The sequence below is a fragment of the Scomber scombrus genome, chromosome 4 (genome assembly GCF_963691925.1).
Source record: "Scomber scombrus chromosome 4, fScoSco1.1, whole genome shotgun sequence".
NCBI lineage: Eukaryota > Metazoa > Chordata > Actinopteri > Scombriformes > Scombridae > Scomber > Scomber scombrus.
This window is the reverse complement of record NC_084973.1, coordinates 31867545-31882919: the sequence shown is the minus strand read 5'-3', so window position 1 is coordinate 31882919 and position 15375 is coordinate 31867545. Positions and strand designations below refer to the sequence as shown.

General features: G+C 40.1%; 1 protein-coding gene and 2 pseudogenes across 2 annotated transcripts; 1 reads left to right on the top strand and 2 right to left on the bottom strand.

Moving 5' to 3' along the window:
• LOC133978509 (uncharacterized) overlaps positions 1 to 15375 on the top strand; it is a 455381-nt pseudogene that overhangs the window by 61754 nt on the left and 378252 nt on the right.
• The window catches only part of LOC133978510 (zinc finger protein 208-like), a 355630-nt pseudogene that overhangs the window by 171784 nt on the left and 168471 nt on the right, over positions 1 to 15375 (bottom strand).
• Positions 2944 to 15142, bottom strand: gle1 (GLE1 RNA export mediator). Of its 2 annotated transcripts, none has more exons than XM_062416778.1 (15): positions 14974 to 15142; positions 13832 to 14074; positions 12648 to 12821; positions 12355 to 12503; positions 12213 to 12273; positions 11826 to 12083; positions 11520 to 11742; positions 10521 to 10633; positions 10202 to 10414; positions 8185 to 8375; positions 7963 to 8092; positions 6907 to 7011; positions 6331 to 6413; positions 6184 to 6247; positions 2944 to 4057 (listed from the first exon to the last, which is right to left on the bottom strand). In XM_062416778.1, the coding sequence occupies exons 1-15, from the start codon at positions 15070 to 15072 to the stop codon at positions 3989 to 3991; spliced, it is 2175 nt and encodes a 724-aa protein (XP_062272762.1). In that variant the 5' UTR covers positions 15073 to 15142; the 3' UTR covers positions 2944 to 3988. The 2 variants fall into 2 exon arrangements, with proteins under 2 accessions (XP_062272762.1, XP_062272763.1); XM_062416779.1 differs by having other exon boundaries at positions 12648 to 12850; positions 13840 to 14074.

Here is a 15375-nt window from a genome sequence, read left to right as displayed (position 1 = left end):
AGAAATTTGCAGTCCAGGGGCAAGAAAGAAGCATTCTGCATTGTTCTGTCTGTAGTTGAAATAATACTTTCTTAAATTGAATATAAACTGGGACTGAACCCCTTACCCCAGTATGCTGCTCTTATTCAATTGATGCACGTTATGGTGTAACACTAGCTCACTAGCTGTTTGTTTTTTGTTTTTTTGTGGTCTCGGTCTTGGTCTCGTCTCGGTCTCGTCTCGACTTTGTCTTGGTCTTGACTCAGTCTGTCTTGGCCTTGGTCTCGTCTTGGTCTCGGTCATGATACCCTCTGGTCTTGGTAGTGTCTTGGTCTCGGTTTAGGCGGTCTTGACTACAAGTCTAGTAGGGTCTGGCGTAAGCCAGGCTATTTCACTTGTACCCTGAAAGATTTTTGCTTTTTCACATTAAAGCTGTAAGTCTGTAACTAGTTTTGTGTTATATTTGCTAAAATTGTCATTATCTTAGTAGAATAAGATACAATTATGCTGTGACATATTTCACTGTCTCTGGGTCCACCCAGTGGTCGTAAAATGATTTGCAAGAATCCATTCGCTCCAGAGTAAAACAACCAATCAGAGCCCGGAGGAGTGTCAATGACGCTGTACACAAGCTGCTGGCAGCCCCCCTTCCCCGCACAGCATGTGCTCTCACTGGTCAAACAGATTTCCTCTCTTAAGCTTCATTTACGCTTCTACGTCGGAACGACGGCGTAGCTACGCAGAGCTCTCTGCGTCGACGCGGGCCCCTACGCTGTAGCCTGCCGTGCACCTCCATAAAATCCTAACTACGCGTCACGGCAACGCGGACCGCAAGGGCTGTGATTGGTCCGCTCAAAACGTCAGTTCCTCCGGCAGTTGCTTTTTCCTGTCTTTCTTCCTGCAACACCGCCATTGTTATTAATAATGAACAAACGGTATGTGTTTTCTGTTATTAGCGCAATGCTACATGCTACTGTGACCAACAAAAAACAAAAAAAAACATGCTACTGTGACCGGAAGATAAACAAGGATACGGATATGACTCCTCTGAAACCACACACACCCCCTAGCGGCATGGTGGTGAAATGCAGAGCAACGCGTTCCCTCGACGCAGAACTTCAAAAGGTCAACGGCGGCGTCGTTCCGACGCAGAAGCATAACTCGACCTTAACTGTGGGGACGAGCCTTCACGTGCGTGCACGGCAGGTTCCTCTGTGGGGAGGGGCTTTGGAGGCAGGACTAAAGCGCAGCAGAGAGGAAGAAGGAGGGACTTGGAGGCTGTACTCGTTCACATTTTTCTGGCTAAGTCCACTTTTTTTCTCAAAACTACAGACTGCAGGTATAATGTCGTAGAAGTTCTCAGAGTGTGAATCACATAGAATTGTCAGTGGATTTTTAGAGCATTTTTACACCAGTTTAAAAGAGTTTAAAGTGGATTAAGTATATTTTTTTTGGTTTTACAGATGATTAAGGAACAATTAATTATAATGGTTATAGCATGTTTGGGTACAGACTGGGCTAATTGTGACACTAAATGAGGAGATAAAATATGTGAAATGAAGGGAACATGTCTCATAATGTAATCATTATTATAATGATTGAATTTTCCCCCCATTTTTCTTCTAAATGTAATCTGAAGCGACTCAGTCTTTTAACTGTGAAAAGAAAAGGTGGTCAATTAGGTGTCACAAGTTTTTAAAAAAGGTTGAGAACCTAGTCTTGTTGGCACTCATATTACTCAGTTTATGTCAATGATTTAATACCTTCAGTTTGTGTTGTTAAAGTTAAAATAGTGGGTAACATTGTGTGGGAACATCTAGGACACAACACAAGTTGAAGCAACTCCCACACTGGATGAATTTATTCAAATCACTGTGCATCGTATAATAAACTCTCCAAAGTGAGATTCATCTACAATGGTTCTGTGGTCTCATGGTGCGACCACAGAACCACCATTATTCCAGACATTAAGCAGTTCAAGACCTACTCTGGTTTCTGTATGCCATGTCTTATTTGTTTTCTTCTTAGAAACCACATGCAGAAATACCTGCATTATACACTCTGTCATGCCGCCTTTCCACCAGAACGTTGGACTAGTCGTGATTTGATGAGTCACTTCAGTTGTGGACTGTGATCTTCTGGAGGCCCGTGTGTCAGACATTTTCTTTCTTTTAGTTATTAAAGTTTATTTACACTGATTTTTTGTGGATGCTTAATGAGACACTCAAGTTTGATATAGTGTATGCATTTTTGCTATTACCAGCTTAATTAAATATTTAATTCTTGGACATTTGTCATGTTTCATCAGAGTACTTCATCCTAACAACAGACTAACAAATCCTGGGGATGGTAACTTAGGTAGGCAGTACTGGATGGTTTCTGTATAAAATACAGTGAAGCTGCCATCACTGCTTTGTGCAGTGTACTTCTTTAATATCAAACAAAAGAAGCTCACTCTGGCAGTTTAGAAGCCGAGTCTTTTATCAATTGTAATTGTTTCGTTGTTTCCAATTCACAAACTTAATTGTTTTGCTTACACAATTTAACTAGGGCTGCAACCAATTATTATTTTCATTACCAATATATGTCATATTTTCCTGTTTAATCAATCATTTGGTATCTAAAATTTCCAAAAATTATGAAAAATGTTAATGACAGTTTCTCAAAGCCCAAGTTAATGTCTTTTGTCCTGACCAAAAGTTCACAACCCAAAGATATTTACTTTACTGTCAGAGGACTAAAGAAACCGGAAAATATTCCTATTTATGAAGCTGGAACTTGAGAATTTTAGTATATTCCCTTTAAAAAAGACAAAATAATTAAACAATTAAAATCAAACTATCCAGTTGGAGATACCAGTTTTCTGTTGATAGACACATCGATTAATCACCTAAACATTGCAACCCTAAATTTACTTTTTTTAAATGGAAGGTCAAATTATATAAAAACCCAAGCAGAGCATAGTTCCAGTGAACTGGTGATGAGGTTTATTTTAAACTTTTGCATTTGGTTTATGAACAGACATTTTTATAGACTCCTGAAGATGGCAATCATTCAGTACCTATCCCACGTGTTTCTATATCATTCACATGTTGAAAGCTCTGCAAAGCATACTGGATATTACTCCAAAGCCTTGTGTCATCTTCATATTTCTATTTCGGTTCGAGGATCAACTCATTGGTGTTTTGGAAATACTGAATTAAACCTTTTTGTAGATATGTCTAATCTTAAGACGACTTCATTCACAATGATTATCAAGTTCATCAAACCACAAATCCTGGTTCCACATGGTGGAGTAATTAAAAAATATATATAAATAGCTGAACATTCAAATCATTCCACACAATTTTGATTTGAGCAGCAACAGAATAAAAACAGTAGTGACCTTTTTGTTACTGAATTTTGTGATTAAAATAAAACAGCTGGAATATCAACAAACTAACAGAATAACTGATTGAAACAGCTGAGAAATATGATAACTTATTAAATTTTACCAGGATTTTACACTCAGGCACTTTACCAAAAATGTAAAGGAGATATTTTATCATCAACAACGCTTAATTATTGCATTTAAAGGAAAAACAAACATGGCTCTGCTGGGTGTTTCCTGTTGCACACTCATGAACTGTATATTCTAAAGCTTTATCAAATGATCAGTGCATTACAGTCAGTCACACATCTGGACCAGGATACCCCAAAAAAATATTTCAAGACTTCAAAGGACGGTCTGAAAGAAAGTCGAGAGAATTGCAGTGTTTGTCTGAACTGATATAAGTTGATAAATGTTTTTTTTTTCCTTCTGCACTATCTTATAATCTAAAGATGTAATTAAACTTGGTATCCAGTGCGTCTTCATCCATGAAATTCCTTGTGATCCAGAGCATGATACATCCGTTTTTCCTAGCGGCTTCAAACTTTTTCCCCTGAATGGAGAAGATTTCCAGCGTCGGATCCTTTCCTGCTTTGCCTTGTTAAGTCTTAAAAAATGTCATTTCATCCTCTTCATCCCTCACGACCTCCAGAAGTTGGAGCTCAGCTGGCCTTTGGGTGGACTGATCTGTCGGCTCTGCAGTGATGTCTACAAGTGCAAAGAACAAAGAAAAAGTCAAGTTTCTAATAAAACAGATAAACCAACCAAAGATACTTTTCATTATTTTATCATAACAATTACTCATATTTTTGATAATTAATTAAATTGAAAAATTAATAAAAACTATGAAATTATTATTTTTATGATTCCTCTGTTGATTATTTCCTCTGGATCAACAGTCCACAACACAAATATATACAGCTTTCTGTCATACGACAGAAAATACACATTTTTGAAAGGATAGAACCAAAGAATTTGGACATTAAAAAACGATTAAAGTCCATGTAAAGTAAAAATAAATATGTGTTCTGAGTTTGACATACCACAGAAAAGTGTGTTGTTAACCACCCTGCCAAATTTGAATGAAATTAGGCTTCAAAGTTGTGTAAAAGTCTGCCTATTTCTCTGCTCCCAAATACTTTGGGAGTGGCCGTCGAGTTCGCTGAAACCCCGCCCCCTACCGAGTGTCACCTGTCAATCAAAGTCACCACCTCTACCAGAAACATTCTGCTTTCTGCTGCTAACTCAGCTGCTAGCGCGGCGGCTAACTCGGCGGATAGCTCGGTGGCTAACTCAACGGCTAACTCAGCTAACTGGCTAACTGTAGACTGTAGTAGTAGTAGTGTGCGCTGAATGTATTTATACCTCTACAGCAGCAGGGGCGGGTTTATGCTCTGGTGTGTAACCGTGCTACTGGCTACCGGTTACGTAATTGCCGAGTTACGTAACTGGGCGGAGATTTTCAGACCCGCCCATTAAATCCAGACACTGAAATCTTGAAACACAGTTTGTGAAGCCTAGCTCCACAATTCAAATCTAAATGGTTGAAATGCTTTTTACACCTTTTTTAGAAATAGATTTATGAGCTATTTAATGTGTTTAGAAGAAAATGTCTTCAATTGATTGTAAAATTGTAGTGGATAAATTTAATAGTTGGCAACTCATTGATTATTTGAGTAATCATGACAGTTTTTAATATCTGCTATCTAGAAAAAGTGTTCAGGATCATTATTGGTGAGGATGGTGTCACACCCTTCATTGATCTGACTGATTTATAAGCAGATGCTAACATTAACAGAGAGTGATGTTGGGTCTAACTGAATGACCATGTTTTAAGACTCTAACCAAGGGTGTCTTTAAAAAACTAACTTTCCCATAGTCCTTGGTTGTTTGCAGTGTGAACTCCAACCATAGATTCAAGAAAACAAAACCAGAGCTCCCATCAGAGCTGCTTTGGAGAGCAGCAACAATTGCTCTTTCTACTGAACTCCACACAGAACTCTCCTGAACAAGCCTCCAAAATCCTTCAACCATAACTAGTTATTGCTATGGTCATTTGGTTAAAGTTAACAGCTCAGTATATTTACTGACTGTACCAATTCGCTATCTTTCCCCTGCTAAAGTGACTAATAATTTTCATAATTAATAATTATCTTCGATCATTAGTAACTATTGCTCATAGACAAACCTCTTATCAGGGCCCAATATAATGGGGCCCAATGCGACTGCAAGGCATAATAAATAATTCATTTTACCATTAGTCTTTATTTTCAAAGCAACTAGTCTGCAACAGGAGTAGATACCTAGCTGTACTGACAAGCAAGTGTGTTGTGGTGAGTATTTACTCATCAGAATTAGCAACAATAGCAAGTATCCCTCACAGTACTGTTAACCATTCAGGTTTAGCTTACCTTGTAGGAATTGGAACAATTTTCATTTAGCATTAGAATACCACATCTTCAATGCAATCTAGTCAAGCTGTCAAAATTGGCTATTAATTTAAATGCCCTTTTTAATTAAAACACAGTGTGCCATCAGCCCCATGACAAATAGAGAGCTTGTACCTGACTGTTACTGCCATGCATTCCAACCTGAGTCAACTTTAAGAGCTAATCCTCTGACTGTCGTTGCCCTGCATGTCAGTTAGTGCATCAGTTCTCAGTTAAGTTAATTATTATCATATCCAGTATATTTAACAATACTGAACCAATTGGTTATCTTTCCCTGTTGCCCAAGGTGATACCCCGCTATCATTAATCCTCATTAATTTGTATTGATTTCCATAATGAATAATTATCTACCAAACCTCTAACCACAGCCCAACAGTAGCATACCTCGAGAAACTGCTTGAGTCTGATGACTGAGCCCATCTGTCCACTGCTGGTCACCGCTTCAATCCTGGAGACACATTCAATACGTCAAATGAAAGAAGTGGAACTTGTGGCGAATGCTGCAAAGAGAGATGTAAAGTGAGACTGTACCTGGGGAAGTACTCCTCTTTCAGAAGAAGGATAAGTTTCCAGAACTGGCCCTGATACTGCTTCATCAGAGCGTTTCCACAAACCTGAACGAAACAGAAACATCAACACGGAAGTTTAGATGTTTAATAATGATAAAAAGAGTAATGCATTTCATTTTAAGGCACCCTTTCAAAGCACTCAAGGACACCTTACAAGGCACAAATATATAGGATCGGAGATTCGGGAAGGTGTGTAGATGTGAATCAGTTCACAGAGATATGATGGTGCCAGGTTGTGAAGGATCTTTAAGTCACATTAATGCCGATGGCTGCTTCTACTGACCACAGTCATTAAAGTTTCATTATAAGAAACATGATAATATAAGTAATGATAAGATAATTATTGCTTCATTTCATTTTAAGGCATTAAAACCTAGATCCTAAAAAAAACCATTAGTAATTCTCAAACACTATAAAGATAGAGGGGGGCCACACATACAGGCCTACATTTCTGTGCAGATGCATTTGAAAAACAAAACAATTACTTCCAACAGGTCCAACACGAAACCCTTTCACAGGTTTAAAAAGTAACGCTCACCTCCAGAAAGTCGAACAGCAGCGTCGCCGTGATGTCAGCCAGAGGCTCCATGTTGAGCATCTGAGCCAACCAACGCCAGCCGTGGTTCAGACCATGAGGAACAGGCTGCGTGTGACACAAGTCAACAGCGAATCACTCATAGTAGAACAAACAGCGACAGAACATTTCAATATGGTGCTTCACGAAAGGCGGGGACACGTGGCGACTGTTGGGACGGTCGTGAATATGCTGCAGACCATTTATCTTATCAACCAGTTCATGTTTCACGTATTCATCTGTATGTAACAGGTCATTGATAAACAGTGGAGATAGTAAAATAGTTGTTGATAGTCTTTCCCGTACAAAGAATTGATCAGGAATCGATAAGAAATTGGATCAATAATCAGAATCGATAATGGCATTGATATTTATGCAATCTTAATTCCGATCCCTAACACAAGCTAATAAATATGTCTTATCATCATTGAAAAATATGAATTAAAATGTACTGTACAGGAGGTGTGAGCTAGTTCTTACCAGGCGGGTAGTTCCAGTCCTCTGAAATGAGGTCAACGCGGAAGTAACTTAAAACTGCATTCTATCAAAAGGCCACCAGGGGGCGACCGTTTTGGTGTCAAAAGGACTTCCGTCTCTATACAAGTCAATAGAGAATTCACCAACTTCTCACTTGATTTATAACCTCAGTAAACGTTTTCAAAATGTGTTTATGGTCTCAATCGCTAGTTTAAAGCCTTCTTCAATGCAGTATGATGTTCATTTGGGACATTTTGGCCTCCCTGATTTTATATGTGACGATAAAGCAGGGTATGCATTAGGGCGTGGCTACGTGGTGATTGACAGGTTGATTGGTTCACAGGTTCAGGAGGGTGCCTCATGCTCCTCCTGATGCCCATATAAGTAGAATCCGTGTTTTTATTTTACCCGGCATGCACCGGAAATTTTCAAGATGGCGCTGCTCAGATCCGATACTATTGGCCTCCAAGCAGGAGTCCATAAACCAATGAGTGACGTCACAGATGTTACGTCCATTTCTTATATACAGTCTATGGTTCTTACCCCTTGCTTGGAGCTGTAGGGCCACCTCAGCTGGATCATGGCAGCGTAGAGGCGGATCATCCCAGACATCCTCTTCAGGAAACTGTCCTGACCTTCGACCCCGGAGTCATCCACGCGGTAACCAAGAATTCTATTGAAGAGAGAAAAAAAAAAAAAAAAAACATCAGATCTGCTTTCGTCCTCAGAACAACTGAGTCGAGAGCCGTGTGCAGCAACACTGACTTCTGATAATCCTCCACAGCCGTGCCGTCCTTCATCGGAGGGTAGTTTGGGATTGCGTACGGGCATTTCTTGTGCAGGTGGGCGAGGATGAAGTCGCCCACCCGTGGGTGCAGTTCCCAGACACCAGAGGCCACCACAGCGATGGGGAACGCTGCTTCGTGGTGAGACGCCACCTCTTCCTCTCCTTGTTTCTACGAGGGTAAATGAAATCGTCAAGGCACACACACTTACACATTTTAAGGATTGTGAGGTTTTCATAACATGACATAACATTCACTTTGAAAATCTGTACAATATCAATAAGAGACTTAACTATATTATCATTCTGTCAATATCAGTACTCCTCTTCTACAGAATGTTAAAGAATATAAAGAATTAACAGAGCTCTGTTCTGCAAGCGTGACACAAATCATATTACGCTACACCATATTTGATTTGTCATGGCTTCTTGAAATTACAGAAATTGTGATTAAACTACCTTATTCCTCACACCTAATTCAATAAAAAAAAAGAAATAAATAGAAATCTTGCCTATAATTGACACTTTAAACCTGCATTAATTTTTTTGTCCTCTTGGGGGCAGCAGAAACAAGTTGTGAACACTGATGTTACAAACAGTCGCTTATTATTTCCACTTCCAGCAGTTATGATCAACATTAAGATTCATTTGGAGTCGTGTTTCTGTCCACCTGCTGAATGTAAAGTCCAATATTTACTCTCTTGCTTGAAAAAGACACCAAGAAGGAGAACTGCTGATTTTTCGTTTAGACTTTATTCATTGATTTCTGATTTTATTTACTCAATATGACTCAACTTATTATATCACGGATTATGTGCAATATCTTCTTCTAGCTAGATGTATTGAACTCGGTATCTGAGTGCTCCGCTGCATTGTTTGAGTAGTCTTGAATCACACTGATTATGACCAGTATTGCTATTGTTTGACTGGAGCTGTGTGCAAAACTTTTTAAATGAATGCACCACTGCACCGTTTCATGTATTATTGATCATTAATGTATTATGTAATGCATTGTGTGCACCACTGCATTGTTTATGAATTATCATGTGTTTTGTTTTTGTTTCCTTTTTTCATTTCCAATTGTTTTTATTGTTTGTGTACGTATTATTTTATGTTTTTAATACTTGTTATTGATGCTCTTTCTTTTTTCCCTCCTCACTTTGCTGCTATAACACTGTAAATTTCCCCATCATGGGACTAAAAAAGAATGACCTTATTATAAATCTTAAAACATATATATTTTTTTTCATCCTTCAATTTCATCAACTGGTATTGCTTGTGCTTGGTGAATAATTCATGGATTTCAAGGATTAGAAAAAAAAGAAAAACAAAGAATTAAAATTTCATATTTGAAGTATATGTAAAAAAGAAAAAAAAAAAAGAAAGAGTAAATGGACTGTACTTATATAGCGCTTTTCTAGCCTTTCGACCCCTCAAAGCACTCTTATACCACAAGTCAAATTCACACATTCCCACACTGACGGCAGAGGCTACAACAGAGGCCAACCTGCTCATCAGGAGGAAACCAACATTCACACACACATTCAAACACCGTTGACATAGTCATTGGGGGCAATTTAGGGGTTCAGTATCTTGCCCACGGACACATCGACATGCTGACTGGAGGAGCCGGGAATCGAACCTGAGTTGAGTGGAGTTAGAAAGAAGTGAGACCTCTGTAGCTCCTCATCTCAGCTGGAGGATAACAGCTCAAGGACTAAGATAGCCGCTACCAGCACAACACACCTGAATTTCAGACCAAACCATCAGTGGTTGAGTTGGATTGTGGGTAACGTAAGTGCAAGGTTTTGTGGTGAATCTCCGCCCACAGACAAATCTACTAACTCTCTAACACAAACACAGATTGGATACGTGGTAGTGACAATTATAGAAGTGAGTTCCCTTAATTAACTGTACATGAAGTCATACAAACAGCTTTATTTCTACAGTCTGAAGGATTTGTGTGACTATGTATCGAACAGCGACAGGCAGACTCACCACAAACTTCTCGGCCAGTTTGTAGCTGACGAAGTCCAGACCCTGTGGATGCTGGGAGGTGGAGATGGACTTGCCACCTGACACCACACCCCGTCCCGAGAGCAGCTTGTCGATCTTGTCAAAGATCTCTCTGAGCTGAGATCCGGAGTTGCTGGAGATTTGACTGACGGGGATGCTGGCCGCCTTCTGAAGCTCCAACTTCAGTTTCTTTGTCTTTGAGTGCAGAGAAGAGAGATTAAACCGTCTGTATGATGGTGTATTCTTATTCTTAGATCATATAGTTCCTGATTCAAATGAAAAATTAGCCCATTCAACCCACCTGATTGTCTTTTGGGGTATTAAGTTGTTCGAAGGACTGAGCGCACTGAGCAGCGGAAGCCTGCAGCTCCTTGTACCATTTCAGTGTGGTGTCTTCAGCTCTGTTCTGCAGCCCTGTGGGAAGATAATTACGGTCAAATACTGTTTTCTGTCTGCCAGTGTGAAATTTGTGGGTGAATCTGTCCATATGTCAACTGGTTATTCTTTTACACATATCTTGCTTGAAAGAGAGACCATGGTCTCAATGAAACTACCTTATTCTTATATTAGTCTTGCCTTTAACGGTCTTTAAACCTGCATTAACGCTTTTGTCCACTTGGGGGCAGCAGAAACCAGTTATGAATGTAAACTGGTTATTTTGAAAAAGAGACCATGATCTCAAATTGACTACCTCATTCCTCACACCTAGTTCAATAAAAAAACAAACAAATCTTTAAACCTGCAGTAACATTGTTTGTCCACTTGGGGACAGCAGAAACAAGTTGTGAACACTGATGTAACAAACAGTCACTTATTATTTCCACTTCCAGCAGTTTTGATCAACATCATTCATTTGGAGTCGTGTTTCTGTCCACCTGCTGAATGTAAAGTCCAATATTCACTCTCTTGCTTGAACAAGAAACCAAGAAGGAGAACTACTGATCTTTAGCCTAGACATTATGTTTTATGATGTCGGATTTAACTTATTGAATGTGATCTTTGACTCACTTATTTTATCACGTAAAATAAGTGTAGATGTATTTAACTCAGTATCCGAGTGCTCCGCTGTATTGTTTTAGTCTTGAATCACACTGATTATGACCAGTATTGCTATTGTTTGACTGGAGCTGTGTTATTGATCATTACACAGTATACATAGACAGTTATTAAAAATCATGTTTTTGTAACTTTACAGCTGCCCAACATGATTTTTTCCTGCTAACATGTTGCAACAAAGATTTCTTTCCATACAGTGACTTAATGTGTTCATTCTTACAATAACAAAGCTATACTCTCTCACCTTTCCTCTGTGCTTTCTCTTTGGCGGACTGCGCCGCCTTCTTCTGTGCTTCCTGCTGCGCATGCAGCTCTACCTGCTTCCTGCGCTCCTCCTCATCCTCCTGATCCTTCTTCTTCTTCTCCTGAGCCTTGGCCACCTCCTCCTGCATCAGCCGGATCAGGGCCCTCATCTCGTGGAGGGCTCGCTCTGCCACGGTCATGTCCTCAACACTGGGAAACTCTCCCTGTAAAGAAGACGGTAAAAGTGTCCAATCACATTTCTTCTCGGTCTCCAGGTGCCCCGATCCAAACCTGACACTGAACTGACCTCTGCTGTCTTTCGGACCACTTCTGACACCTGGGAGCAGAGCTGGTTCCCGCGGGTGCTGTAGGAGCTGAGACTGGCTGGCGGGACACTAGTCTTGGTCTGAGTGGACGGCTCCAGCAGTTGGTTGAGCTGCAGGATCTCCTCTTGAATGGTGTTGAGGTTGCGCAGCCTCTCCCGGCCTTCTGACTGCCGCTGTCGCTCCAGCTCTGCCTCACGCATGCGCTGCTGCTCCGCTTCCCTCAGGCGCAGGTTCAGGATCTGACGGCACAAACAAACAAATCCAACAAATCACGACACCAGAGTTCATGATGTTTCCAGACTTTTAATGCAACATTGTTTAGGTGTTACTGACTCCAGAAACTTGTACGTGTGAACTTATGATCATACCTTCATCCTGTGTCGCTGCTCTTCCTTCAGCTTCTCTTGACGCCCGATGCTCTCTTTAGTTCTATCGCACAGAAATAGAAAAAAAACGTTTAGTGGAAAACCAGACGGCATGTGACGTTGATCTTTGTGGATTAAGTCTTACTCTCTGTCCATCATGTCCCTCATGCTCTGGTACTCCTGCCTCTGCTTCAGCTCCATGAACTCCTCGAAGCGTTTCAGCTGCTCTGAACCTGAACTCGCCACCTCCACCATCAGCTTCTCCTGCATCTCCTGCCGCAGTTTGAGCGCCACCTGTGCCGACAGATTTAAGACACCAGGTGAGACTGCAAAGCTGACCAACAGGCCATTTGAGAGGCTGCACATAAAAAATGTTTGATATTTTTTGCTTTCAACTATTAATTTTGTGGAAGAAATTTAAGAATGTCTCTGTCTGACCTTTGCCTTTTCTCGTTGTTCCTCCTCAAATTTGATGATGCGACCGGCCGTATCCATGGCTTTGGGCGACAGCAGGGAGATGGCGGGTAGAGACACAGGGCTGGAGACTTCGCTGACATCCACCTCTGGATCTTCCGCCTTCGCCTCATTGATAGCAGCGTGCAGCATGTTAAACTGAGCAAAGGATGGAGGCAGAAAGTCAGCAGGGCAAAAAAAGGGGAAACAGAACCAATATAAAGTGTGCTGCTGTTCTATTTTTGTAAGAAAGAAAGCATCAAATCCAGCTCAACATATGAGGGTGAATGATGTTTTTTTTGTGTCCATGTGGTTTAGTCAAATTTAAAAAGGGATTCAAATGTGAAAATAAACGTATGAATATACGTATCAACTTGCACACATTCTTTTTTTGTGGACCCAGCATCAAATTTCTGCTTTTAATCCATTTTGAGAGAATATATTAGAGGATTATGGCAAAAATGTCTAAGTGGTGTAACCATAAAAACTTTGTACCAAATAATTCAACTTGCTTAAAAACAGTAAATTCTCAATAAAACACCATATCAACTAGTTTGGCATGATCTTACATTATAACTTTTATATTAAATAAAGGTAATGGAATACAATTGTTCTAAATATTACATTTAATCTGGTAACCATGGAGATCAGGAAACATTTACATGTTTTAAATGAAGTCATTATTAGTATAAGTCCACTTAAATACACTGTAGGTGATAAAATATGGAATATTTATCATTCTTTTGTGGTTACACCATTTAACATTTTCAGGAGCATTCAGTCTTACTTTTGGTTAAAAATGGTGCAAATGTCATTTCAAATGATATAAAACCAACAAAAATACTAAATGTACATTTGAACAAACCTGATGCTGCTTTTGAAACTATTTTTCAAGATATGTTTGAATTGCTCATCTTGCCAACCCTTATGACCCATAAGACAAATGTCAACATTTTTCTTCCATTTACTAATAAGTCTGCATTTCATATTCCATCTCATAGTTCATTTGTTTCCTGCTTTAATCGTAAGTGAGTAAATAAAATACTGAGTAAACTAAAATTTGTCAATCTGCTGTTTCCAAGATCAGGAATTACTATCTTTTCTCTGCCATATAAAAACTCTGGGGAAAAATCAGCCTTTCTATTTTTAGGAGTGGAGGAGAAACTTACCTGTTCATGCTCACTCTTTAAAGACGTTGTTGCGGAGAGCGTGTTGTGCCTGGCGGTGATGTCTGAGATGGACCCTGTGGAGGAGATCGAGGCTGGGTTCTCCTCCGACAGACCGGGGCTGGAGTCTCCGGAGCTGGAGCCCAGAAAACAGGACCTCTGCGAGGGCAAGGAGCCGAGACGCTGCAATATGATTCCAGAGTGCGAGGACAAGCTGAGGTCTTCTTTATAACCGGCCAAAATATCCTGCAAGGACACAAACACATTCAAACTCAAGTCATGAACAGTTTAACCCTCCTGTTGTCCTCGAGTCAAGGAAGGAAGGGAGGAAGGGAGGAAGAAGGAAGGAAGGAAGGAAGGCAGGAAGGAAGGAAGGAAGGGAGGAAGGAAGGATGGAGGAAAGAAGGAAGGAAGGAGGAAGGGAGGGAGGGAGAAAGGAAAAGAGGAAGGGAGGAAGGAAGGAAGTGAGGAAGGAAGAAGGAAGGAAAGGAGGGAAGGATGGAGGGAAGGAAGGAAGGAAAGAAAGGAAGGAGGAAGGAAGGGAGAAAAGGAAGGAAGGAAAGAAGGGAGGAAGGAAAGGGAGGAAGGAAGGACGGAGGAAAGAAGGAAGGAAGGAGGTATTATGGGATGCATGAAGGGAAACACTAACATTAGCCTTTACTCTGCTAGTATCATGAAGGGAAACACTAACATTAGCATTTACCCTGCTAGTATTATGAAGGGAAACACTAACATTAGCCTTTACTCTGCTAGTATCATGAAGGGAAACACTAACATTAGCATTTACTCTGCTAGTATTATGAAGGGAAACACTAACATTAGCATTTACTCTGCTAGTATTATGAAGGGAAACACTAACATTAGCCTTTACTCTGCTAGTATTATGAAGGGAAACACTAACATTAACCTATACTCTGCTAGTATTATGAAGGGAAACACTAACATTAGCCTTTACTCTGCTAGTATTATGAAGGGAAACACTAACATTAGCCTTTACTCTGCTAGTATTATGAAGGGAAACACTAACATTAGCCTTTACTCTGCTAGTATTATGGGATGCATGAAGGGAAACACTAACATTAGCCTTTACTCTGCTAGTATTATGGGATGCATGAAGGGAAACACTAGTATCATAGCTGACTCACCTCGCCTCGCTCCCACCAGTCCGGGTCGAACCGGATTTGTCCTTTCGGGGAGTTTTTTAAAGCCTCTAAAGTTTCCCATCGTCGACTTTCAGACGGCATGATGACACAAATCTGTGAATATAAACCAAAAACTAAACAAACTAAAGAGATAAAACTTACACCAAGCTAAGGTTTGAACAACCGGATGAGGTTACAGGGAAATACAATCCGACGAGAAACAAACCCCTCCTCCACTGATGGTTCCGGCTTTTACCAGCTGGGGATTTTAGACCCTAAATTTGATCTCAGCACCCCTAAAAATAAATAAATAATGATTGTTGTTTTTTTTCTTCTAAACATTATTATTTTTAAATAATATTGTATGTTTAAATTTGCTTTTTATGTTCTCCTTTTGCACTATAT

Coding starts and splice junctions, on each gene's coding strand:
- gle1 (XM_062416779.1), bottom strand. CDS start 15,072: ATGCCGTCTGAAAGTCGACGATGGGAAACTTTAGAGGCTTTAAAAAAC. Junction 12,274..12,354: donor AGGGACATGATGGACAGAGA/GTAAGACTTAAT, acceptor TCTGTGCGATAG/AACTAAAGAGAGCATCGGGC. Junction 12,084..12,212: donor AGCAGCGACACAGGATGAAG/GTATGATCATAA, acceptor TTGTGCCGTCAG/ATCCTGAACCTGCGCCTGAG.